Source organism: Staurois parvus, unplaced genomic scaffold (assembly GCF_062004578.1).
Source record: "Staurois parvus isolate SC_StPar_1 unplaced genomic scaffold, SC_StPar_1.0 ptg000673l, whole genome shotgun sequence".
Classification (NCBI taxonomy): Eukaryota; Metazoa; Chordata; class Amphibia; order Anura; family Ranidae; genus Staurois; species Staurois parvus.
The window spans coordinates 845,926-871,850 of record NW_028318469.1 but is presented as its reverse complement, the minus strand read 5'-3'; the positions used below and the strand labels follow the sequence as shown (position 1 = coordinate 871,850).

General features: G+C 42.2%; 2 protein-coding genes across 3 annotated transcripts in view; one reads left to right on the top strand and one right to left on the bottom strand.

Moving 5' to 3' along the window:
- Window positions 1-273: 273 nt before the first annotated feature.
- Window positions 274-15,481, top strand: PLA2G3 (phospholipase A2 group III). Its single transcript, XM_089652207.1, has 4 exons — window positions 274-617; window positions 3,596-3,728; window positions 11,459-11,593; window positions 11,675-15,481. The coding sequence occupies exons 1-4, from the start codon at window positions 458-460 to the stop codon at window positions 12,159-12,161; spliced, it is 915 nt and encodes a 304-aa protein (XP_089508333.1). The 5' UTR covers window positions 274-457; the 3' UTR covers window positions 12,162-15,481.
- A 602-nt stretch (window positions 15,482-16,083) lies between these two features.
- The window catches only part of INPP5J (inositol polyphosphate-5-phosphatase J), a 50,239-nt gene continuing 40,397 nt past the window's right edge, over window positions 16,084-25,925 (bottom strand). The window contains exons 8-14 of one of the 2 annotated variants that reach the window (XR_016305834.1): window positions 24,697-24,806; window positions 24,409-24,607; window positions 21,457-21,594; window positions 21,293-21,379; window positions 21,091-21,195; window positions 17,863-19,205; window positions 16,084-17,760 (exon numbers count right to left, since the gene is read on the bottom strand). Coding sequence is in view for 1 of the 2 variants with exons in the window: in XM_089652206.1 (XP_089508332.1) it covers window positions 18,720-19,205; window positions 21,091-21,195; window positions 21,293-21,379; window positions 21,457-21,594; window positions 24,409-24,607; window positions 24,697-24,806 (1,125 nt within the window). In the remaining variant the exon portion in view is untranslated. Of the gene's footprint in view, window positions 19,206-21,090; window positions 21,196-21,292; window positions 21,380-21,456; window positions 21,595-24,408; window positions 24,608-24,696; window positions 24,807-25,925 lie in introns of both variants that reach the window. The other variant, XM_089652206.1, reaches the window with a different exon arrangement.

Sequence of the window (25,925 nt, the reverse complement as noted above, 5' to 3'; positions counted from 1 at the left end):
TTCATGATGTGGCATTATATTATAGGAACATTCTAGATAGAATATCTGAGTGTTTCTTGTATGTCCTTGTATGCATCATCATACCATATCAGCATAAGGTCATTGTTAGGAGAACGTACATCATCCAGGAAGGGACCTGCAGGTAATAAAGATGCTGAAGGTAAACGTGAGTAGGTGTGTCATAGCAGAGATTATCACAGATCACCTCATCTATTAGAGACTATAAAAGCATCAGCTGGAACTCTGCCTCCTGACAGATGAAAGGCAGGAATTCCGTCAGATTTCTAAAGCTGCATGTGTGTATGCTCTGCTGCATGATCTGTAGCTAACTTTTTCTAGTAACTCCCTTATAGGACACGTGCCAGATCTCAAAATCCCTGTTGATTTGGTAAAGGCACTGATATCTGCGGTGTAAGCAGGTCTGCAGATTTGCTGTGTCATTTGGCTGGATCTAAAGATGTGGAGGGGCACGTTTGTGTTTGTAGCAGTGCTTTACCCAGCTGCTTTCATCCACGTGAATGGAGAGAATAAGCACATTCGACATAGACGGAGCTGGATTATGCCTGGAACACTGTGGTGTGGAGTCGGGAGCACTGCCGCAAACTTCACCAACCTAGGTGAGATGGATACACCAAAGATGGGTATAGCAACAGACACTAAAACTCTTTCAGAGGCTGATTTATTAGATGAACTGTGTTTACTAAAATCTTTGTTTATGTCTAAAACTGAATCAAGTTAGAGGGACATTGCTGCTTCACTGACCCTGAATTAGTCTGGGTATTTAAAGGTGAAAATGATCCTTTCCTTATATGAGTTGTATGTCTCCCACCGCCGTGAGGCTGTGCCCTGAATACTCCATTCCTCCACTGTGACCCTGTTTTTCCTGTCTTCAGGCCTTGCCCTGAATACTCCACTCCTCCACTGTGGCTCTGCTTTCCCTGTCTCTAGGCTGCAGGCTGTGCCCTGAATACTCCACTCCTCCACTGTGGCTCTGCTTTCCCTGTCTCTAGGCTACAGGCTGTGCCCTGAATATTCCACTCCTCCACTGTGGCTCTGCTTTCCCTGTCTCTATGCTGGAGGCTGTGCCCTGAATACTCCACTCCTCCACTGTGGCTCTGCTTTCTCTGTCTCTATGCTGCAGGCTGTGCTCTGAATACTCCACTCCTCCACTGTGGCTCTGCTTTCCCTGTCCCTATGCTGCTCATCAAGGCTAGCTTAGTAGCAAATGTCTTCACACATCCTGTCCTGTAAAGAGAGATTGGCATTGCCCATTTTCTAGTAGCAATACTTGAGAATTCTGGCATGCATTCAGATTTCCATCCCTAGGTAGCAAGTACCTCTCCGCTCTCCTCCTCAGTAATCCACTCCCCTTCTCTTCTGTAGGTTTCACACTCCTTCACTCTGACTGCTTCTCTACTTGGCTGTGTGCTGTGCTCTTCAGTGTGCCTCTGGCCTTCTGCCCTAATCACTGATGTAGATGGTGTGGTGTCACCCTCTCTATTTCATTCCATCAATGCGGCTCTCATCTTCCACCTCTGTACTGAAGGTTATGTGCTGCTATGTGCGCTGTACCGCTTTTCCATTGCAGATTTTTTGCCATCTGGCTCTGCAAAGTTCCAATCCAAGTTATGTGGTTTCCAGCTTACTGTTCCACTCCTGCACTGTGGCTCTTTCTCTCCCTGTCTCTATGCTATGCACTCTTAATATGATTGCTCCATTTACTGTGGCTACTTCTCCCCGTCTCTGTGCTGCAGGCTATGCCCCTTTTATCCACAATATTCCACCCCTCAACTGTGGTTCCTTCTCCTGCTGATCAGTGTGTCTGTCTCTCTGCCTTATTTTCTCCATTTTGCTTCCCCACTGTGGCACCTTTTTCCGTCTTTATGCTACAGGTGGTGCCCTCTCACTCTCATCATCCACTCCTTCACTGTGATTCCTTTTCCTGTCTCTATACTGCAGGCTGTGCCCTAAATACTCCACTCCTCCACTGTGGCTCTGCTTTCCCTGTCTCTAGGCTGCAGGCTGTGCCCTGAATACTCCACTCCTCCACTGTGGCTCTGCTTTCCCTGTCTCTAGGCTGCAGGCTGTGCCCTGAATACTCCACTCCTCCACTGTGGCTCTGCTTTCCCTGTCTCTATGCTGCAGGCTGTGCCCTGAATACCCCACTCCTCCACTGTGGATCCTTTCCCTGTCTCTAGGCTGCAGGTTGTGCCCTGAATACCCCACTCCTCCACTGTGGCTCTGCTTTCCCTGTCTCTATGCTGCAGGCTGTGCCCTGAATACCCCACTCCTCCACTGTGGATCCTTTCCCTGTCTCTATGCTGCAGGTTGTGCCCTGAATACCCCACTCCTCCACTGTGGCTCTGCTTTCCCTGTCTCTATGCTGCAGGCTGTGCCCTGAATACTACACTCCTCCACTGTGGCTCTGCTTTCCCTGTCTCTAGGCTGCAGGCTGTGCCCTGAATACTCCACTCCTCCACTGTGGCTCTGCTTTCCCTGTCTCTAGGCTGCAGGCTGTGCCCTGAATACTCCACTCCTCCACTGTGGCTCTGCTTTCCCTGTCTCTATGCTGCAGGCTGTGCCCTGAATACCCCACTCCTCCACTGTGGATCCTTTCCCTGTCTCTAGGCTGCAGGCTGTGCCCTGAATACTCCACTCCTCCACTGTGGCTCTGCTTTCCCTGTCTCTAGGCTGCAGGCTGTGCCCGAATACTCCACTCCTCCACTGTGGCTCTGCTTTCCCTGTCTCTAGGCTGCAGGCTGTGCCCTGAATACTCCACTCCTCCACTGTGGCTCTGCTTTCCCTGTCTCTATGCTGCAGGCTGTGCCCTGAATACCCCACTCCGCCACTGTGGATCCTTTCCCTGTCTCTTTGCTGCAGGTTGTGCCCTGAATACCCCAGGCTACAGGCTGTGCCCTGAATACCCCACTCCTCCACTGTGGATCCTTTTCCTGTCTCTATGCTGCAGGCTGTGCCCTGAATACCCCACTCCTCCACTGTGGCTCTTTTACCTGTCTCTATGCTGCAGGTTGCGCTCTGAATACTCCACTCCTCCACTGTGGCTCTGCTTTCCCTGTCTCTAGGCTGCAGGTTGTGCCCTGAATACCCCACTTCTCCACTGTGGCTCTGCCTACCCTGTCTCTAGGCTACAGGCTGTGCCCTGAATACCCCACTCCTCCACTGTGGCTCTGTTTCCCCTGCTCCACTGTGACCGTGTTTTACCTGTCTTTAGGCTTTACCTTGAATACCCCACTCCTTCACTGCAGCTCTTTTTCCTGTCTCTATGCTGCAGGCCGCACCCTGAATACTCCACCCTCCACCATGGCTCTTTTTCCTTTCTCAAGGCTGCAGGCTGTGCCCTGAATACCCCACTCCTCCACTGTGGCTCATTTTCCTTTATGCTGCATACTGTACCCTCTTATTCTCACTGTCCCACTCCTATATTATTCCGCTTTCTCTGACACTGTACTACCGACTGTGAATTCTTCACTATCCAACCCCCCTTTATCTGCAGTGGCTCCCTTTTCCATGTCTCTTTATTAAAATAAAGATATTCAAATACAACCTTGTGAACTAATTACTCTTTTTTGTTTAGGACTGTTTAGTGGAGTGGATCTTTGCTGCAGAGAACATGACCATTGCTTTCCACAAATCCAATCATTTGAATTTCAGTATGGCATCCGAAATTACAAACTGCACACGGTATCCCACTGTGACTGTGATCAGAGGTGAGTGAGACATGAACTCTCTTGTGTTACACTCATAGGAATACAGTAATAGCTTTACAAGCACAATGTGGGTATAGGAGTAAAGTGCTCATCAGAAAAACCTTTTATCTTTGTTATGAAATAATATAAATGTGAGCACACATGACTCATTTCTTATTAGCATTGACTCTCAGCAAAGAGTAGGTTACATCAAACATTAACCGGATCACACGGGTGTCAGATTCTACACAGAATAATCAAATCTCATCATCTCTGCTTTGATGCCCTTTATCTGTCTGTCACCTGTCATTTCCAGATCAGGTTTTTACATGACTCATTACTGTGCAAAATCATGTCCTTTGCTAAATAAAAGCCATTGTTTTCTGCACATACAGTACAAACGGTCATATTCAATATAATACAGCAATGTGTACACACAGTACAGTCGCTTATCACACTTCACATACCTGATGGGGCAAATGAGTCTCAATATGCATAAGCAAGACTCATTGGGGTTGATTTATTAACCACTTCTAGTCCGGACACTTTTACCCCCTTCCTGCCCAGGCCAATTTTCAGCTTTCAGCGCTATCACACTTTGAATGACAATTGCGCAGTCATGCAACACTGTACCCATATGAATTTGTTAGCATTTTTTTGAGACAGATAAAGCTTTATTTTGGTGGTATTTATTCACCACTGGGATTTTTATTTTTTTTTGCTATATAAATTTAAAAGTCCAAAAATTTTGAAAAAAAGTGTTTTTCTTATAAAATTTTGCAAATAAATAATATTTCATCATAAATCTTGGCCAAAATGTATTCAGTTATCTTTTTAGTAAAAAAAATAAAAAAAATAACCCAAATTAGTTTATAAAGAAAACTTATAATTTTTAAACATTTGTTTTTACATTTTTATTTTAATTTTTTATATTATTATTTATGGGGTTTTTTCTACATACTGTCACCCTAGCAGTACAGTGTCACCATGGTGACACTGTACTACTTGTGCGGGGTGATGAAGATTTTTTTTTTTTTACACACTGATTGCTTTTACACACATAAAGGCTGTAAAAGCAATAATTTCTCCTCTCTGGCTGCTTCTTGCAGCCATTGAGAATTACTGTGTGAGCTGTCACATGGTACAAGGCTGTTGTGAATAGCCTTGTACCATGTTACCTCTGTGATCATTCACAGATTTCACATGTAGTAAGCAATGATGTCAGAAGTGACATTTTGCTTACTACTCTGGATGTGATCACTGACTGGCCAATCAGTGATCACATGATTGGGACCTCGCACAGAGGTCCCGCATGACGATCGGTGTTCCACTGTGTCCGGAGGACACAGCGGGTACCGGATCGCGATGCTGCGCGCTCCCAGGGAGTGCGCACAGTCCATAATGGCGGGTGCCGTTTATGATCGCCAACCCGCCCCTGGAGTGCCACCGTCCTGCCGTTTATAAACAGTGGCCGGACAGCAAGTGGTTAAAGACAAATAGACTGTGCACTTTGCAAAGGCAGTTGCACTGATTGAAGGTGAAGCTCTGCTGATTTCCATCATTCAATCATGTGCAAGCAAAAATGCTGTTTTGTGGGGTTTTTTTTCAATTTTCCTTGCACCTGATTGGGTATTCTTTACAAAGTGAAGTTCCATCACATTCACTAAGCTCTGGGGAAAATTAGTGCAACTGCACTTGCAGAGTGCACAGTCCTATTTGCCTTTAGTAAATCCACCCCCATTAACTCTTGCACCTCCAATAGCAGCACTTACGTAAAAATATAAAGTGGGATTTTTCCTGCTTTTATATACTGTATTGTACTGATTTCAGCAGTCTATATTACATTACAGCAAGACTTACATTCCCTACCATGTTTTAGTGTAAGACTGAACATGACTTAAACTGAAATTTAGTAAAAACATTTTTTGGGCATACAAAGTTAGTGTAGTAATGTACCTCTAAAGATGTGTATCCCATATTGTGCTGGCTTCTGGTTACTGCAATATTCCATGTCTGCAATGCATTCTGTGAATGGAGGAGGGACAGAAGGATGAGAAGATCTCCCCTACCCATTCACAGAAAGCATTGCATTCTGGGAGAATACTAGGAGTCTTGTGAATGGTCAAGGGGTAGATGAGCGTTGTGATCCATCACAGTCGCAGCAGCTCCTAACAACTTGAGCAGCACCAGAAGTTCACAGATATGAGGGAGGTCCAGCATCACAGTAATCAGAAGCCAGAAGAATGTAAGATACACATCATTAGAAATAAATTATTATACTGAATGTCCCAAAATGATTTTTTTCTTAACTTCAGCTAAAAAGTACAACTTTATACTTTAATTTAATGTATAGAAACATAGAAAAGTGACAGCAGAAAAAGACTGAGTGGTCCATCTAGTCTGCCCGTTTTTTTTGGGGGGGAGGGGGGGTGTTTTTTTGTTTGTTTTTTTACTTTATTGTCTGAGTATAAATCTATGCTTGTCCCAAGCATGTTTGACGCTATTTACTGTTGACTGATTCACTACCTCTGCTGGAAGTTTATTCCAAGCATCAACTACTCTTTCAGTAAAATAGTACTTTCTGAGATTAGTTTTGAACTTTCCTCCAGTTAGTTAAAGGTCATGTCCCCGTGTTCTTGATTTTGGTTTTGTGTTGAAAATACTGTCCTCCTGAACCTTATTCACCCCCTTGATGTATTTAAAGGTTTCAATCATGTCTCCAGTTTCCCTTCTTTCCTCCAGACTGTAAATGTTAAGTTCCTGAAGTTCTTGATATGTTTTATCCCCAAGACCTTTCACCATTTTTGTCACCCATCTCTGGACTCGTTCTATCTTAGCAATATATTTTTGTAAGTGATGTCTCCAGAACTGGACACAGTATTCTAAATGAGGTCTTAACTAAAGATCTATATAGGGCAATCAAGACCTCCTTCCTCCTGCTGGTGACCCCTCTAGTGATGCATCCTAGAATTCTATCTACTTTCCCCACTGCCTGATCACACTGTTTGCTCATTTTGCAATCATCTGAAATAAGAACCCACAGATCCTTTTCCTCTGAAGTGCTGACCTACACTGTACCCCCAATGTTGTACTCTTGCAAGGGATTCTTTTTTCCTAGGTGCATTATTTTACATTTAGAAATCTTGAACTGCAATTTCCACTTTTTTGAGCAATCTTCCTGCATTGAAAAATAATTTGCCATGTCACATACATCCCCGGGGATATCAAACCTATTGTATAAATAAAGGCAAAACATTTTTTAACATAATAAAACACAGCGCAAAAAAGATCATACAAAATTAGAAAAATATATATATATGATAGTCCAAAAAGTCCCAAATAAAAGTCCAGTGCTCCAATATAGAAAGAAAACAGTGCTGAAAAAATATTCATAAATTTCCAGCATGCTCACATCATCAGTGATAATTGATTTCGCCCACACTCACCAAATAAAGTGGATTCCCAAGTTGATATGGCTTGAGAATCAAAACAGGCTTATAGGTGGGGTGTAGTCTCTACAAATGTGTCCCACTATGACAATTCTTGAATATCCCCTCCAGCAAGATCTCTCTTAAATCTCTCTTAAATCGATGAAAATGAAAAAAAAAAAGTAAAATACCAATAGTGTGATACTGCATAGAACTCCAAAAACAGATCCAATGTTCCTCATTACACTCACATTGAATACATTTGTAACCAGCTTAAATAGACATAAAAGCCTCCCAAGCAACCGCTGGTGATCCCTCCATAGTATCCTCCAAACTCTCGCTCGTGGATGGATGAAAATGCAAAAGAAAGGACAACCAAATAGCATAATACTGTATGCAACTATTTAATAAGTGATGCCCCTATTGCACTCACATTTCAAAAGTATAAAACAAGCCTTTTTTAGAATAAAATAACTTCTTAGGCAGGCTAAAAAGCCATCTGGCACTTGTATAATACAATCAAGCAGCATAAGCTGAGATGAATTGGCAGCAGTGGAGAAATAGACTTATTCTCCCCACATTAAAGATGGCCGTGGAACACCGCACCAGCGTGACATCACACGTCAAGGTCTGAACTGGAAATAACCTCAACGCTTTTCGCCCCTCCCACAAGGCATGGTCACGGAGGTCATTAATACCGTGCATTAAAATAGTGAAGCGCTCCCAAATTATCTAAAAAAATTATTCAATAAGTGAAGAATAACATAGACACTTCTCATAAATACCCATATACTATTAACTCATAATAGATCTGTGATAAAAAATACCAAAATATACAATTCATAATATATGCCCAAATAACAGTGATAAAACCAATTGACATGATACTACTAATTCATAATAATGTGACAAATCGTGATACTTGTGACACAACTGAATATCAAAAAAAAGGTATATATAGTGATACTACGATAGGTAAATACATATATCTGTGGTGAATCCTATAACAAATTAGAAAAAATTGCTTCTTAAATCCAAAAATATATAAATAAATAAATAAATAAACTCAGTGTTTCAAAAAAACTCAAATAATCCATGCAAAAAAATTGTGAAACACTCTGTGATCTTCACTTCTAGTGCTCAAGAAAGGAATCCTCCAACGGCAGAAATGCCTGCTCACCTCCCCTCCTCGACCCACACAGGGCCAAAAGGCAAAAAAGGCTCTCCTTAAAGGCAATCCTTTCCTCCAGGCACCTCAGGCAGGAACCTCAGGACTTCCACTCCACCTCCTCTCACCACGTCATATAGGGCACAAACAAAAACTTCCCATAGTATAACACCGTTTTATTGTGAATAATAAAGCATAACAAACTTTCCAACTCACATGGTAACTTTGGATACAGCGCTTTTTCACCTCACATCATGGGTGTACTCTCATGCAGGGAGGGAAACCAATATGGCCGCTGCGTCCGGACAAAAACGTCCCCACGTGACCGGAAGTGACGTAATAACGTGCTGGGAATGGCGTTCCGACGCGTTGCGTCACGTGCGTCGTGACTTCATCAGGAAGTCACCGCAACGCGTCGGAACGCCATTCCCAGCACGTTATTACGTCACTTCCGGTCACGTGGGGACGTTTTTGTCCGGACGCAGCGGCCATATTGGTTTCCCTCCCTGCATGAGAGTACACCCATGATGTGAGGTGAAAAAGCGCTGTATCCAAAGTTACCATGTGAGTTGGAAAGTTTGTTATGCTTTATTATTCACAATAAAACGGTGTTATACTATGGGAAGTTTTTGTTTGTGCCCTATATGACGTGGTGAGAGGAGGTGGAGTGGAAGTCCTGAGGTTCCTGCCTGAGGTGCCTGGAGGAAAGGATTGCCTTTAAGGAGAGCCTTTTTTGCCTTTTGGCCCTGTGTGGGTCGAGGAGGGGAGGTGAGCAGGCATTTCTGCCGTTGGAGGATTCCTTTCTTGAGCACTAGAAGTGAAGATCACAGAGTGTTTCACAATTTTTTTGCATGGATTATTTGAGTTTTTTTGAAACACTGAGTTTATTTATTTATTTATTTATATATTTTTGGATTTAAGAAGCAATTTTTTCTAATTTGTTATAGGATTCACCACAGATATATGTATTTACCTATCGTAGTATCACTATATATACCTTTTTTTTGATATTCAGTTGTGTCACAAGTATCACGATTTGTCACATTATTATGAATTAGTAGTATCATGTCAATTGGTTTTATCACTGTTATTTGGGCATATATTATGAATTGTATATTTTGGTATTTTTTATCACAGATCTATTAAGAGTTAATAGTATATGGGTATTTATGAGAAGTGTCTATGTTATTCTTCACTTATTGAATAATTTTTTTAGATAATTTGGGAGCGCTTCACTATTTTAATGCACGGTATTTTTGACTTGTTGGTTGAGTTTGAGTGATTGCAGCTAGTAGATAGGGTCCTACCCATATTAAGCGCAGGAGGATATCCCCCCCCTTTTTTTCACGGAGGTCATTATAGCCTCCTGTCCAGAGTCGAAAACACAGAGGGGAATGAATCTAGAAATAGGAACTGGTGTGAGATAACAACTTTTACTTTCACTTTCATTGATAATGGTAAACAGGACAAATAGAGAGGGTGAATCTCTTTAACGGGGGCAATAAAAACCCAACAGGTGTTCTAATCCCTCTCCACTCTATCCAAAACTAAAAAAAAATGTTTTGCCTTTAGTTATACTTTTAATGATTAGGGTATTTTTGCAGATTTTACTAAAAGGTGCAGACAGTTTCATCCTTTATCTGTACAATGATGTCTTTTCAAACCTCTTGTACCTTGTCTTGTTTCACTTAGGTGCAGTTTGATTGGAAAACTGATACTTTAGGCCTAATGCACTTAGGTATCAAAGTGCATATGTCCAGCCAGGGGCGGACTGACAACTCATGGGGCCCACGGGCAATAGGGGATCATGGGGCCCCTGTGTCCTTGCCCAAACTCAAAAAAGCCTATGAAAAAGGTACCAGGGGAATCTCATGGGGCCCCCTACTGACCCTGGGCCCCCGGGCAGTGCCCGAGTTTCCAAATGGTCAGTCCACCCTGTGTCCAGCTGTTTTCTAAACGTGTCTGGAAGCATGTCATGCTTTTGTGTGGCTGAATGCACGCTAGATGATCAGCAGCGTTCACTCTAGCTACAGTTACATTAACAAAAAATGTGTGTGCTCAAGAACTGTTTGACCTGGTTTTATGTAGCTAAATGCATGTACACTCTTGTCAAAGCATGTTCATTGAAGGCAGGAGAAATGAATCTGGAAAATATAAAATTGACTTATGCTTTAACACAGGGCTTAAAATTTCAAGTCCTGAGCTACTAGCCAGGCCTTAGAGTTAGTAGCCACCAACAAACACACACAAACAGAGACACCTGTACACACACACAGACATGTACATACACGTACATACACACACAAACATGTACACACACGCACGGAGACACATGTACACACACACAGACATGTACATACACACAGAAACATGTACACACACGCACAGAGACACATGAACACACACACACACACATACAAACACATGTATACACACACAGGCATGTACAGACACGCATACACACAGATACATGTACATACACAGAAATACACATGCACAGACACATGTACATACATACACAGACACATGTACATGCACACACAGACACACGTACACACACACAGACACATGTACACAAACACATACATGTACATATACGCAGAAACGTACAGATACACACAGGTACATACACACATGTACAATTGTACATGCAGACACAGACAAACACATGTTCACGTACACCCCCCCCCCCCCATAAAAAGTTGCAGCACTTCATAGTTCACTCACAGATCCAGGTACTGCACTCTAGGGGGAGGCAGAGAGCACAGCACACACTCCTTCCGTGACTTTCACTGTGCTCAGCTATTGAGCAGTCTGACGGCTCCCAGTGCCAATGACAGATGCGGCCTGTGCTCCGAGCCTGCTCAGCAAGACGGCCCTGGGGGACACACTCGCCCCCACCATACTTTCCACTCGCCATTGGCGAGCAGGCAAGTGGAAAGTTCAAGCCCTGCTTTAACAGACCAATTTCTCTTGCATCAAACATAGGAGGCCTATGTGCATGAAGCCTATGTGGTGGATCAGTTATTTTTTCTTGAGGATTTTAATCTGATGTTTTCCATTGTTTTTTTTCACTGAATATATATGTTTGTTATTCAAATTGACATATAACACATGACAATTTTCCCTTTATGATTTATTCCTTTCCTTTGTAGGTTCAGACAGTGCCTACTTAAGGTCAATGACACAATGTCCACTCTGGTAGGCATCATGTTCTTCAACATCTTAGAAATGCCATGCTTCACCCTGAGAGAGACAGAGCAATGTGTGGAATGGCACTGGTGGGGAGGGTAAGTGTGCGTCATACACTCTTGTGTAATACCATGGCACAGTACATTACATCACATCACAATTTGTATTTTCATTTCTAGCTGTAAAAGAAATGGCTCATCACCAAAAGCCGAACTTCACGCTCCCACAGTGTTCAACTACAGTAACGCTGAAGACAAGCAGACTCCTACTCCCTTCCCTCAGAGGGTTAGACCTCCACATGGTTCTCCTTCACATAAAGGCAAACTTAAAGCTTCCTTGCTCTCATTATCATCTATGAACACTGTTAAAAGTAAGAGAAAACTGCTGAAGAAACTACAGAGGGCACAGACAAAGGAATCTTTAATAAGCCGTGGAGGAATCACATTGGATGGCAGAAGGAATTCCGAGGAAACTGAAATGAAACGATCGCTCTTTTCTCATCAATCTGACAAACATAGTTTCCGAAAGAGAAGACAATGGACTAGAGAGAGGCACAGAAGGACAACTAAGGCACAAAATAGCACCTTCTTAGGTTCAAAGATACCGTTTATTAAGACACAATTGAACTCACTGACAGAAGAAACAACCAGAAGCCAGGAAAGATAAATGTGCTGATGACCGTGGTGCTATAAACAATATGTTTTTTTCTGACTGAAAGGCATATGAGCGATTCACTTTTAAAGGGAAGTTGCACTATGCAAAGGGGATTTTCCCCAGAACTTAGAGAATGAGGTGAAGTTCTGCTGACATTCAACATCCAATCAAGCAAAAATGCTTTTTTAAATTTTCCTAGCATGTGATTGGGTATTCTTTCAAAAGTTACATATCACCGCATGCACTAAGCTCTGGGGCTAATTCTCCTGCAAAGTACAACTTCCCTTACCAAGTAAACAGCCTCTTTACCCTCAATACATCAACCCCATGGCCTCATAAAAATAGTGGGCATGTTCCAGAATCTTGATGTCAACTGTCATATAATGACTTTGGTTAGGAAATGTTTCCAAATATTTTCTCTTTAAAGCCCAGTTAACATGTTACTAAACCCACAACAGTAAAATCAGTCTGTATATGCAGTAAAGCATGCTTGTTATACTCACTGTGGAACCTAAGGGGTTAATCTTCTGCATTGTGTAAGAAGGCCATTTGATCCTGATTGCTCTGTTCCTCCCCTTGTTTAAGCGACCACTTCTTATCTCTTGCTAAGACAGACTGAACTGTAGGCATTTTGCACATGCTCAGTTTGGTGTGTATTGCTCTTTTTTTACCTAGTGCTGGGCTGGACACTGATAGAAGTCACAAGACTGCTATATACAGCTGATAAGAAAAGGTATTTATAAGTTTATATTTACTAAGATAATTGCATTTCCATGTTGTGTGTACTGTGGGAGACCAGATATAGTGAATGCAGGGTTCTGGGTTTAGTAATACTGTAAGCCCACAATTGTATTACAGGGATTCAAGTCAGGCTGTCTAACATGTAAAGCATATATCAGACCTGTCTTTTTTTATTGTTCTAGAGATGCAGACCAAGCTGCCCCCTGTGCTGGCAGCACACATCAGATCCAAACCAATGCTCTCATACGGTATGGATCTCCAGCAATCTGATGCCTACTTTTGTACTCCACTGAACTCAAGGATTCAGAGTGTTATTGATTGGAGAGCTGGAATCAGGTGACATTTTTAGGTCACCTGCCTTGATCACAGTAATAAAAAACATGGGTTCAGTTAGGCATTAAACACAATTCAATAAGAAGAATGGATAGATGTGCACTCCACACTCCTGTCGCGCACACCACTGACACCACGCTGTGCTCACTCTGCACAGACTTTAATGGTAAGGCAACTGCTGTTTCATAGCGATGACATAGCAGTGCAGAAATTTGGCAGACGAGTGCCGAGTGCACAGTATTAACCCTAAATATCCCTAAGTTCCATTCCACCTCTACAGCTTCAATGGTCAGTTGTCAGATATGGACCTCTACAGCTTGGCCAACACCCATGCAGAAGATGCAGGCACAGGTCATGGAGATACATGATATGTATACACTACACTCACCTTTCTACATTCAGTTTAAGTTAAGCTACTCTTTTTTTTTTTAATTCAGTATCACTGTAATGGGGGAAATGATTAAACAGTATCATAGAATTGTCTGTGCTTGTGCCAGATTCATATACCAGTCAGATACAGGCACAGGAATGGGTTGGAGGCCAGCACTGATATCAGAATGTCCACACTGGACACCTCTTCCTCGGTGTGTTCCCTCACTGGCCACTGCACCTGTAATACTGACCGGAATATGGCCAAGGAGTTTTGTAGTGGAGTAGGTGAAGCATAATGGGGAACAGAGAGACTAATTCCCCATCAGGTCCACCTTACTTTTAAATAACAATGCATACCAGTGAACAAATCCATAGCCACTATTCAATCCAATAGCGGCTTTCAGATCTGCTCACTGCCATCCACGGTCAATCCCTTGTGACTCAATATTTCCCAAATATGGGCATTACTATTTTTGGGTAATGACATCACTAGAATCCCAGGTCCTCATGTTTACATCCAGCTTCGGGCTGGGGAATTTCTCATCTTCAAGTTGAATAGAGCCAGGGATAGAGCGCTGTACAGAAAGTTGTTACACTTATGACAGCTTTGCAGCACATACATGCCCCACTCTGAGCACTGGCATTAGTCTTAGGGCTAGTTTACACTGGTATTGTACTCTGAAAAGCAATTCACATTTGGATCACTCTTCAGAGAAAATTAACAAACGGTGAGGAGGTATTCTATCTCCTCATCACTGCCTGCTTTAACCCCTTGAACCCAACAGCAGTGCGCTTCAACACGTTCACAGGCACCCCCATTCAGTTGACTGGATCATGCTTAGCGTATAATTTCTGCTGCACATATGTACACACCACTATGCTGCCTTTACAGTTAAAGGGGGAGCGGATGGGAGGTGGTAAAGCCACAACTCAACCATGTCATTTTACTGCCCCCCAAACTCTAGTGTAAACCAGGCCTTAGAAAGTTGGTCTTAACTACAGCCAGTTTCACAATCTATGAACTGGCAGTAGTAGAAATCTGTTGCTGCCATAGTGACAGGTTCTTAAAGTGATGGAAGTACAAAGTGCCTGAATTTATTGAATATGTCAGTATTACACAGTCACGTAGATTGTCAGGTTGAAAAAAAAAACACAAGTCCGTCTAGTTCAACCAACAAAAAAAAAAATATATAAAAAACCCTCCATATACAGGTAATCCAGTTGTACTGAAACAGATGCAAATGCTTGCAAGAATTAGGTGCAGAAAGTTCTAAAGGGACCTACCACTGGAAATCTGTCATACATGATTTATTTAATTCCCATTTTCTCTTCTTCTAAAAACTGAGTATGAAAAGTTTGTATGGAACCCATGTCTGTGCTACCCACAGCAAACAGAGTCAAGCTGTAACTCTTTTAGTTCAGGTTAGAACATAAAAGGAAGAATCCCAATGGTTACCTGGATAACACAGACCCTTTCTATACTCATATATTACAGTACTGTTTTATCTCAAAGAGAAAGCAAAACTTTAGAAATATGTCAATGCAGTATTCACTTGTAAGCATAGATGTATGAAGAAGTGTAGGCATGTTTACAGTATATCAGACTTTACGAATTATGGAAGTGGAGGCAGTTTTGGGATAGACACATTATAGAAGAGACTTCAGCAATAAAGCACAGATCGTGAATGTTTAGAAGGACAGGTCACCTGGAAAATGTTGCTAGTGAACCAAAAAAGTGTAAATGTATATATGGAAACAGTACTTTATTTGTAGTGGTAAAATATAATAATTTTATGTAAATATGTATGATAGGCTCTCTTTGTATATAAGCTCTATAAATAAATACATGTATATAAGTTGTACCAATAAATACATACTGAAGTATATAGTCATATTTATAAATGGAAATATTTTGTTTCAGCAATACTGACTTGATGCCATATGTATCTCTAAATTCTATAGGGCAGAAAAGTAAAAAAAAAACCAAAGCATAAATGTATGCAATGAATTAATGTTCATTACTCTCTTCGAAAACTTTGTACGATTTTCTAAAAAGAGCTACCCAGGGGCGGACTGACAACTCATGGGGCCCTCGAGCAATAGGGGATCATGGGGCCCCTGTGTCCTCACCCACACTCAAACCACACCCAAAAAAGCCTATGAAAGGTACCAGGGGCATCTCATGGGGCCCCCTACTGACCCCGGGCCCTCGGGCAGTGCCCGAGTGTCCAAATGGTCAGTCCACCCCTGGAGCTACCTATCCTGCAGGTACATTCATTCAGTGTGACTGTGTGCAAAATCGAATGTTATTAGGCTGTTTTCACTGCAGGTTGAATGTTATTCATTTGGCCACTAGATGGCGATAGCAACCATAGCAAATACCTATTTATTTACTATGATCATCAGCTCCATCTAGTGGCCATAATTCAGTATTTTCCTGATGAAAATTAATTTAGTTCTACTGTTTGTTTACATGAAGGCCAGGATATCCAGTCACAAGAAAACTATTTTATCCATTCTTCTGCATGACACAATATAACAAAACATTTAGTGCAAAACACATTTGAGAACAAAAAAAGCATTCTCTTTCCTGGTGGTGTAATATGCATACAACCACCAAAACATTCCTGACATAAAAATAAATCGTCTTCACACAATCCAACACTATGCCAATTTGTTTAATTTAGCAAATAATTTAGTAAATAAAGAGTGGTAATGATGGAGCTTTAAATACTTTGACTAAACATTTAATTGAAGTTTCAGTGTGATTTGGGTCCTGCCTAAAGTGAAGCTGTAAGCTATGTCGTAATTGATATTGAAATGTCACATATTATATCCAGATGCACAATGGCCAAAAAACGAGCTACAATATACCATTAATCATAGAATATTTCATTTACATTTCTCAATTGAATTCATAGAATTTATTATCCAGTTATAAACCCACTTTCAGTGCAACTCCATTTAATGCTTATGTTATATAGTACCCCCCCCCCCCCCCCCTTGAAATGTAAGATTTAGCTCTATCTTAGCTTCTTGTGTCAAATATAAGAATAAAAAAATCACCAAGTTTGTCCCCTCTACAGGCTGCCCATACACGGCTCAAATGTTTCCAGTTTATGCATAATCAGATGAAACTTGGGCCATGGGTGCTCCTGTCCACAACACTCAACTGAAGGAGGTGGGAGGAATATTGTTGGCCAAACAGCATCTGCATCCAATCAGATCCAGTGGCTGGGGTATTCTGAAAGCTGCTGTAGCCAGCTGACAGAATGCAATAGCTGGCAGGAAAGATTTGTCCATTCACATTGTTACGGGCTCATGTACACTGCAGCTGATAAACTCACGTTTAGGAGCTGTTCAGCAATTTTCTCAGCAGCCCCTGAACTCTCCCTAATGTTTTCCTATGTGTCCATGTACACATCTTCATTTACGATCGTTTACAGGCAGTTGAGTTTACAGTCGTTTTTTTGAACGCAACAAACTTGCATTCAGATGTCGATTTTATCAAAATTTCAAATGCAAACGCTTGTAAACGAGGCTAAACACGGCAAATTGCGTTTATAAGTGTATGCCAATTTTTTTTTAACTCTTCCAGTTCCTGATGCTGTCCAGATCCTTTTTTCATCATGAAAAATGCATGCAGAGCATTTTCAAGGTACTCAGATGGACAAAACACTGAACACAGGATGTTCCTACCAAGCTTGTCACACATTGTAATGACCAATTCACACCTCAGACCTCTCCCACCCTTGGAAACAAAAGATATGTTAAAGACCATTCAAACCTCAAATTCCTGATGAAGACCCCCTGCCAGATGACCTTAATGACTCACTCCACCAGGCACCTTTCCCACCCTTGGAAACAAAAGAAATGTTAATGACCATTCACACCTCAAACTCCTCATGAAGACCCCCTGCAAGGTGACCTTAATGACTCACTCCACCAGACACCTTTACCACCCTTGGAAACAAAAGATATGTTAATGACCATTCACACCTCAAATTCCTCATGAAGACCCCCTGCCAGGTGACCTTAATGACTCACTCCACCAGACACCTATCCCACCCTTGGAAACAAAAGAAATGGTAATGACCATTCACACCTCAAATTCCTCATGAAGACCCCCTGCCAGGTGACCTTAATGACTCACTCCACCAGACACCTTTCCCACCCTTGGAAACGAAATGGTAATGACCATTCACACCTCAAATTCCTCATGAAGACCCCCTGCCAGGTGACCTTAATGACTCACTCCACCAGACACCTTTCCCACCCTTGGAAACAAAAGAAATGTTAATGACCATTCACACCTCAAATTCCTCATGAAGACCCCCTGCCAGGTGACCTTAATGACTCACTCCACCAGACACCTATCCCACCCTTGGAAACAAAAGAAATGGTAATGACCATTCACACCTCAAATTCCTCATGAAGACCCCCTGCCAGGTGACCTTAATGACTCACTCCACCAGACACCTTTCCCACCCTTGGAAACAAAAGAAATGTTAATGACCATTCACACCTCAAATTCCTCATGAAGACCCCCTGCCAGATGACCTTAATGACTCCCTCCACCAGACACCTTTCCTACCTTTGGAAACAAAAGAAATGTTATTGAACTCTCACACCTAATTATCTCACATACTGCTGTTTCTGCTTCTGCCCTCTGTATCTCTCTGAAACAGTCTGAAATAGTTAATAATTTACCACTTTTCAGTGCATTCTGGGCATTTGGGAGGTTCTCCTTTGCTTATCTTTAAAATATGCTTCTAAACGCAAATGCGCATAAACGCGGTATGCAAACGCGGCAAAACGGACGTTGTTTAACCTGCATTTTCCTGCTGTCAATTTCCAGCGTTCAGAAGTGTTCTCCAAACGCCCTGTGTACATGAGCCCTTAGTGTGGATAGAGGAATCTATTAGATCTCTTGTGTTCAGGCCACAGTCATGCTACTCTTTTATTTTGCAGATACCTATACTGACACCTACTGGTGACTTTGAAAATTCTAGGACATTATCACAGCTTGGATTTTAAATATAGTGACATCACATATACTATAATATGTTCTAAACATATTTCTGCTTTGCTGTCTAACGGTCAGATAACCTAGTGCATAGATCTCTACTTTGCTTTCTGTTGGCTCTGAGTTTGACTGTGTGAGTCTTTGGGCTGTGGAGCAGCAGCAGCTGGCCAGCTGGGATTCCCTACAGGAGAGACTGGCATTGTCCCTTGTGCACTGAAGCCTTGTCCCACAGCTTCTGGTCTCACGGTGGGCACAGCAGCAGAAAGTGGCACATAAGGACTGTGGATTTTATTACCTAGGGATTCCCGGGTCGGATCCCTAGACCTAGACCTTTGTGACCGCTCTTGTTTGGGACTCTTAGCTCTACGTGGAGACGGACTGCGGCTCTTCTGTCTAGAGGAACCAGGAATAATAAGGTCATGCAGACGTGTAAGAGCTGGACTTCTGCTCCGTGGGGAACGAGCACTGGCTGGGCTGGGGCTTCGGGATTTTAGTCGGAGTAGGACATGAGTGCTATTATCATCTTCTGAACTGGAGTCAGAGCTGTCACAGGATGAGCTTACTTCAGCACCTGGCAGACAGATCTGGAAAGAGAGTGAGAAAAACAAATACACAAGGCTTTACCAGTGCAAGAGAATCCCATTTATACCACGGCACAAAAAAATGTCCATGCATCTTGTGCCTAACCTACAAATGTCTACATTTAGTACTGTAACAAAAGCAAAAAAGAACATGAATGTAAAATATGAAAGTCATATCATAATTACTTTGAAGATACAATCTCACCTCGCCCATGCAGGGTACAAAAATCTGCAATGGGCATCCCCTGATCTAGCCACTTATACTCACCTTACCTGCACTACCTTGCAGCTCCTTGCTCCTCCACATCCAGCCAGAATACCTGGTACTTCCAAGTATAGAGGAGCATGTGACCTGCTGATAATGTTGACTTAGCCTAGCAGCCAATCACTAGACCTGAGATCTGTCACATGTACAGGCTGGGACGACATCGCTCTCCTTGGTCACCGACACAGCCGATTTCAGCACCAGCTGCAGGATAACAAGAAACTGCAAGGGAAGTAAGGTGGTAAAGTGAGTAGGAGGCTAGGTTGACACTAATGCGGTGCGGCACATTGATTCACACAGGAGCCGTACTGCATTCCTGTGCAAATCATACATGATTTGTGTGCGGTGCAACTGGAGCCATACATTATGTATGGCTCCAATCGCACCGCACCAAAAAGGTGCAGGATGCTTTTTTGGGTCTGCACCAGAATCGGATCGCATGGGTATTCACACCTATGCAATACGATTCTGCACATCGCACCAAGTTTTGGGGACCGATTTCGGGTGTTGTTAACATACACACCCGCAGCGGTTCGCATGAACACTGTGCAATTCTGATGCGGTGCGGAATTCGCACAGAAAACGCTGCGAATTCCGCACCGCATCAGTGTGAAACCAGCCTCAGGGCTCTTTTACATGGGAGGCAAAAGCAGGTGGTGAGGCTGCAGTTTTAAAACTCCCATCCGCCCAACTAAAACACAGAAATGCAGCCTGCTCAGGGCTGTACACATGCTGTGGGAAAAATGAAAGTGGTTATAAAGCCTAAATATTTTTTACCTTTATGCATTCCTTGCATTACAGTAAAAAATGTTTAGACATCAGTATTTCCCCTCACCCACCTTTTACTTATCTGAGCCCTCATTAGATCCAACACTGTGCATGTCTGCAGCTCTTCTTTCCCCTCACTTTCTGGTCTCTCTGGCTTTGATGAGGTAGATGAAGCCATTGGCTCCTGTTGCTGTCAATAAAAGCCAGTGATGAGGGCGCGGGAGGCAGGAACGAGCTGCACTGTCTGTGTCAATAGATGCATACAGCAAGGCTCAGGAGCAAGCCTGCACAAATGCCAGCATGAAAAGCAGCTTTCTATGGGGGCACTCAGCAGAGGGAAGGAGCCAGAAACACCGGCGGGGAACCCCAGAAGTGGAGGTCTGGGGCCACTCTGTGCAATTGTATTGCACAGAGCAAATACTGTAAGTATAAACCTTAGTGTTATTTAAAAAAAAACAAGCATTTACAATCACTTTATTAGTGTGTCACATTGGGTGCTTGGTACCACTTTCAAGTGAATGGGATGGTGCCACAACCTCCCTGAAACCACGTACAATGTATGCATGTCAGCATTTTTAGATATAAAACAGGCACTAAGGAGGCAACACTTTGCCTCCTTACTGCCTGTCAAACCTCCTCTGAAAAGTCACCCCTTTTCTGAGAGGCAGCAATAATAGCCACATGTGTGAACGAATAGTTAGGGGGTCAGGAAATGCCCTTTGCAGTGTCACCATTACTTTGTTTTGCAAGGAAAAGGTGAAAGGGTCTCTTTAAGGCTAACATTGAAATAATACCTCAAAATATGAGCTCATTGAAAATTTACTGTACTTTCTAGTATGAAGGGTAGGTACATACCTGAAAGGGCTCAGTAACCCCAATTAAAGTGCTCATATTGTTGCTGTAATAACCAAGCAGATATTCACCGGTGCCTTTGGGAAGAGATTCTTCACTGAACATTACCTAGGATACAACAGATATAAAGATATGCACCTATGCCACACATAATGCATGTGTATCTTATCCAAAGCTCAGCTTTATGAAAACATAATCTTAGAACCTGGTACTGGTGTCTTCCTCCATCGTTGTCATCGTCAGTCTTCACCCACACATAGGACACGTAATCTTTATGATGTCGGAATCCAACCTACAGATAACACATCAAGAAGTATAGCAATGGAGATAAAGAACTTGTGACAGTATCAACACTTCCGCATTTCTTACCTTATATAGTCCAATCCAGTCCCAGGAACTCTTCATGTATACAGGAGACCACCGATAAGTCACATGGGCATCTGCAGGCTGTAGCCATTCATCACGTACCCAGATATGTACCAGTGGGGCAACGAGAGAAGTAGAAAACTGAAAATAAATACAAACATGTTATAGAGTAATAACTGATTCAAGTTTCTCTAGCGTCTTTTGTGAAACAACATAATTACAGCTGTCAAATTCAACATATGATCTATTGATATAAAAGGCAATTTAAAAGAGATTTAAAGTGGAACTAAACCCTCCTATCCTTTTCAGCCATGGAAGCTGCCATCTTAGCCTCTGTTTGATCTGCAACTGCCATAGTGCTGCACTTGTGATCAGTTATGACACCAGCCATATGATGATTTGACAGTTTGATTGAGAGTTCAAGCAACTGTGGCAGTTACATTCTTGGCATGCTTGGAATGTAACTGTTTCTGAAACTGTTAAAGTGGAACTAAACCCCTCAATTTAACAGTTTAAAAAAACTGTTACATTCCCAACGTGCTGGAAATGTAACTGTCACATTGGCTTGTGCCCTCAACTAAACTGTCAAACCATCAAGTGGCTGGTGTCATAACTGATCACATGTGCAGCACCATGGTAGTTGCAGATCAAACAGAGCGTAAGATGGCAGCTTCTTTGGCTGAAAACGATAGGATGGTTTAGTTTCCGCTTTTTATATCACTGAATTCATTTCCACTTTAAATCATTAGGTTTAGTTCTGCTTTAATGTCACTTACCACTCTATCATAAACTCCTGATTAACTCAGTTGCTTTAATAGTCGCTGATATTTCTACATACACAACCTCACTCCCCATATATTTGCAATATTTTGTAGTTTGACAGTTAACTGGATACAACTTTGTTAATGTATATACCAGTGATCTACAAACTGCGGCCCTGGGGCCGGATGTGGCCCTTTGCTTGCCTTTATCCGGGCCTTTGGGCACTATTCCTTACACTGATAAGACACACTATTCTGCCAACTGATACCAACAAAATAGGTCACCATTTCCCCAATGACACCAGTAATGGGACAGTATTCTTCCCAATGACACCAGTGATGGGGCACTAATACTCTCCCCTAATACTGAATATGGCGATGTTTACTGCCACTGATACCAGTAAAATATCCACTCCTGCTGGCCACTGTCCGGTCCCCTCCTAAAGTTTGAAGGACAATAAACTGGTCCTTTGTTTAGAAAGTTTGGAGACTCCTGGTATATACTGTTTTCAGATCTGCTGTTCATACTACTTCCATTTCTTTGGGCAAGACATCCAAAATAAACTAAAGGTAATTAACCGCTTGCCGACTCGCCGCACTGTTTTTACTGCGGCAGGGCGGCCCCTGTACGCACAGCGCCGTCTTTTAACGTCACTGCAAAACAGGTAGGGGGCGCTCGCGAGGCGCGTGCCCGCCCTACCCGTCCTGTCGATCACGGCAGCGGGTGTCCATCACCGGCTCCCGGCGGGTCGTTTCCCGCCAGGTGCTGGCGATTACAAGTAATCACTGACAGATAGCACAGCTGCAGTGTTTACATTTCAGCTCTGCCATCTGTCAGTTCAGAGCACACTGAACCTGAGAGAAGACTTTATCTCTGGGGATCAGCCTGTTCCTGTGAAGTACACACCCCCGCCCCCTAGTAAAACATTCCCCTCACACAGTTAACCCTTTCATTACCTAATAAAAGTTAACCCCTTCCTCCCCAGTGCCATTAGTACAGTGTCAGTGGTTTTTTTTTGCACTGATCACTGTATTGGTGTCACTGGGGATGTCAGTGACCCCAAGTCAGTTCCCCCCCAGTGTCAAAATGTCCGCCGCAGTCCCGCCATAAGTCGCTGATCACTGTCATAAATCGCTGATCACCACCATAAGTTGCGGATCACCGCCATTATTAGTATAATAAAAAAAAAATCCCAGTATCTTTCCCGCCATTTGTAGACGCTATAACTTTCACGGAAACCAATTAATTTACACGTATTGGGATTTTTTTAAAGCAAAGACATGTCGCAGAATACATTTTGGCAGAAATTTATGATTAAACTTGATTTTTAAATTTATTTTACTGGACATGTTTTATAGCAAAAAGTCCAAAATATTTTTTTTTCTCAAAATTGTCAGCCTTTTTTTTTATAGCGCAAAAAATAAAAAACGCACAGGCGATCACATACCACCGAAAGAAAGCTCAATTTGTGGGAAAAAAGGATGTAAATTTAATTTATGTACCGTATTGCATGACCGCGCAATTGTTCGTTAAACTAGCGCAGCGCTGTATAGCAAAACAATGGCGTAAATTGCAGTATCTATACCATAGTTTGTAGACGTTATAACTTTCACACAAAGCAATCAATATACACTTATTGGGATTTTTTTTACCAAAAACATGTAGCAGAATACATTTTGGCCTAAATTTATAATTAACTTTGAGTTTACTATATATTTTTTATAGCTGAAAGTAAAAAATATCGTTTTTCTTCAAAAGTTTTGGTCTTTTTTTGTTTATAGCACGAAAAATAAAAAGCGCACAGGTGATCAAATACCACCGAAAGAAAGCTCTATTTGTGTGAAAAAAAGGACGTAAATTTCATTTGAGTGCAGCATTGCATGACCGCGCAATTATCAGTTGAATTAGTGCAGCGCTGAGTAGCAAAAAGAGGCCTGGTCAGGAAGGGGGGTAAATCCTCAGGAGGGCAAGTGGTCAAAGAACCTAAACTGTTTGCTCCAGACGTTCTACTGGATGTCACTTGGCTATATTCTACTGATAATAATGAAGAATGGTTAATAGATCAGTAGGTAGAATAAATGGTTTCTATTCCCAGCACTAGCTTTCTACACAGTCACTGACAAAGTAGAAATATTATACACTCCTACATGGAAGCCAGCCATTATTTAGAAAGTCTTGTAAAACAAAATGAACCTTCAAAGAGAAAATAGCAGACACTGGCTTGTGGTCACTCTCTGTATAATGCATATGGCACCCATAGCTGAGAAGCGTCATGGAAAGTTCTGAAGACATTGAGCTGCTCATGTCTGCCTTCCCTGAAGCATTCTGGGAGAGAGGATTTTTCATTTTCCATAAGATGCGATCAGTCCATGCAGGCTTCCTCTTTTTAGAGCTGAGGAGGAAATATACAAACAAGAAGAAGAGTACTTAAAGATTGATATGATTAGGATACATTAACATGTTCTAACACCACCATCTTACCTAGTGTCATATGTATTGGTCCCCACATCATATTTGTAGGTGGGAGGGAAGGTCAGAGGCCCTTCCATAAATCCTGAGAGCACGGGCTCATAGCATTTAGCCATGTTTAGCTGGAAAGAAAATAAGCAGTAAATCAAATATTAACCACTTGCTGTCATTTTTCACATGCATGTTAAAATCAGCATTTTGTTTTATTTGCTAGAAAAATTATTTAGAATCCCCAAACATTATATTTTTTACCGAAAGCAGAGGCCCTGGAGAATAGAATTGTGGCTGTTGCAGATTTTTTATGTCACATGATGTTGGCGGAGCCGATTATCAGATGCAAATTTTCAGAAAAAAATACACCTAAAATGAATTGTAGTGTACACAATATAATACCCAATTTTTCCTAAAATATAAAAGATGATGTTGCTTTGAGTAAACCGATATCAAGCATGTCAATATTTAAAATTGTGCAAGCCTGTGAAATAGCGACAAACTACGATACTTAAAAGAGAAGTATGAGAATGCAAAAAAAAAAAAACCACCTAGATGGATGCAGCATCAATTCGATGCTACAGCTTTCCCCCATCGTCTCTAAGACTGAGAACAGCGCAATCACTGAACCACTTATTGCTTGGTTCTCGGTCTTCAGAGAGCAATGACTGTCAGTCAGGCTCTCTCATTCAGTCAGGAACGCAGGGCTGTGGAGGGGGTAGGAGTGACTGGCTCAGTCTCACGGCGGCACGCTGAGAGGCTGAACCAACTGCTGGTCAGTCATCTGGGTGGATCCTAAAATTAAAGTCGGGATCCCTCCAGAGTTTGGACCGGCTCAGTGATGTCACAGTATGGGTCATAGGAGTGAAGAACTAAGTGCACTCCTGTGACCCACAGGTTACAAGTTTAGAGTGAAATGTGAGCTCTCACACTGAGAAGTGCGGCAATACCTCACATATGTGGTGCAATCACTGTTTACATGTGTGTGGGATCTATGTGCACATTAACATTTGCACATGGGGATGGGGGTGCTTTACATTTTATTTTTTTTAATTAATTTTATTTTACACTTTAAAAAAAAAATTGGAACATTCTTGCTGTCACAAGAGATGAAACACAACCCCTTGTGATTGCTTTGGCAGTGACAGGTACTCTTTAAGGAGAGATCTGGGGGTGTATTAGACCCATGATCCTTTCTCTCAGAAATCTGTTTGATCCGCTGCTTTCCTGGCTGTACAGGCCAAGGAGAC

Coding starts and splice junctions, on each gene's coding strand:
- PLA2G3 (XM_089652207.1), top strand. CDS start 458: ATGTGGAGGGGCACGTTTGTGTTTGTAGCAGTGCTTTACCCAGCTGCT. Junction 618..3,595: donor CGCAAACTTCACCAACCTAG/GTGAGATGGATA, acceptor TTTTTTGTTTAG/GACTGTTTAGTGGAGTGGAT. Junction 3,729..11,458: donor CACTGTGACTGTGATCAGAG/GTGAGTGAGACA, acceptor TTTCCTTTGTAG/GTTCAGACAGTGCCTACTTA.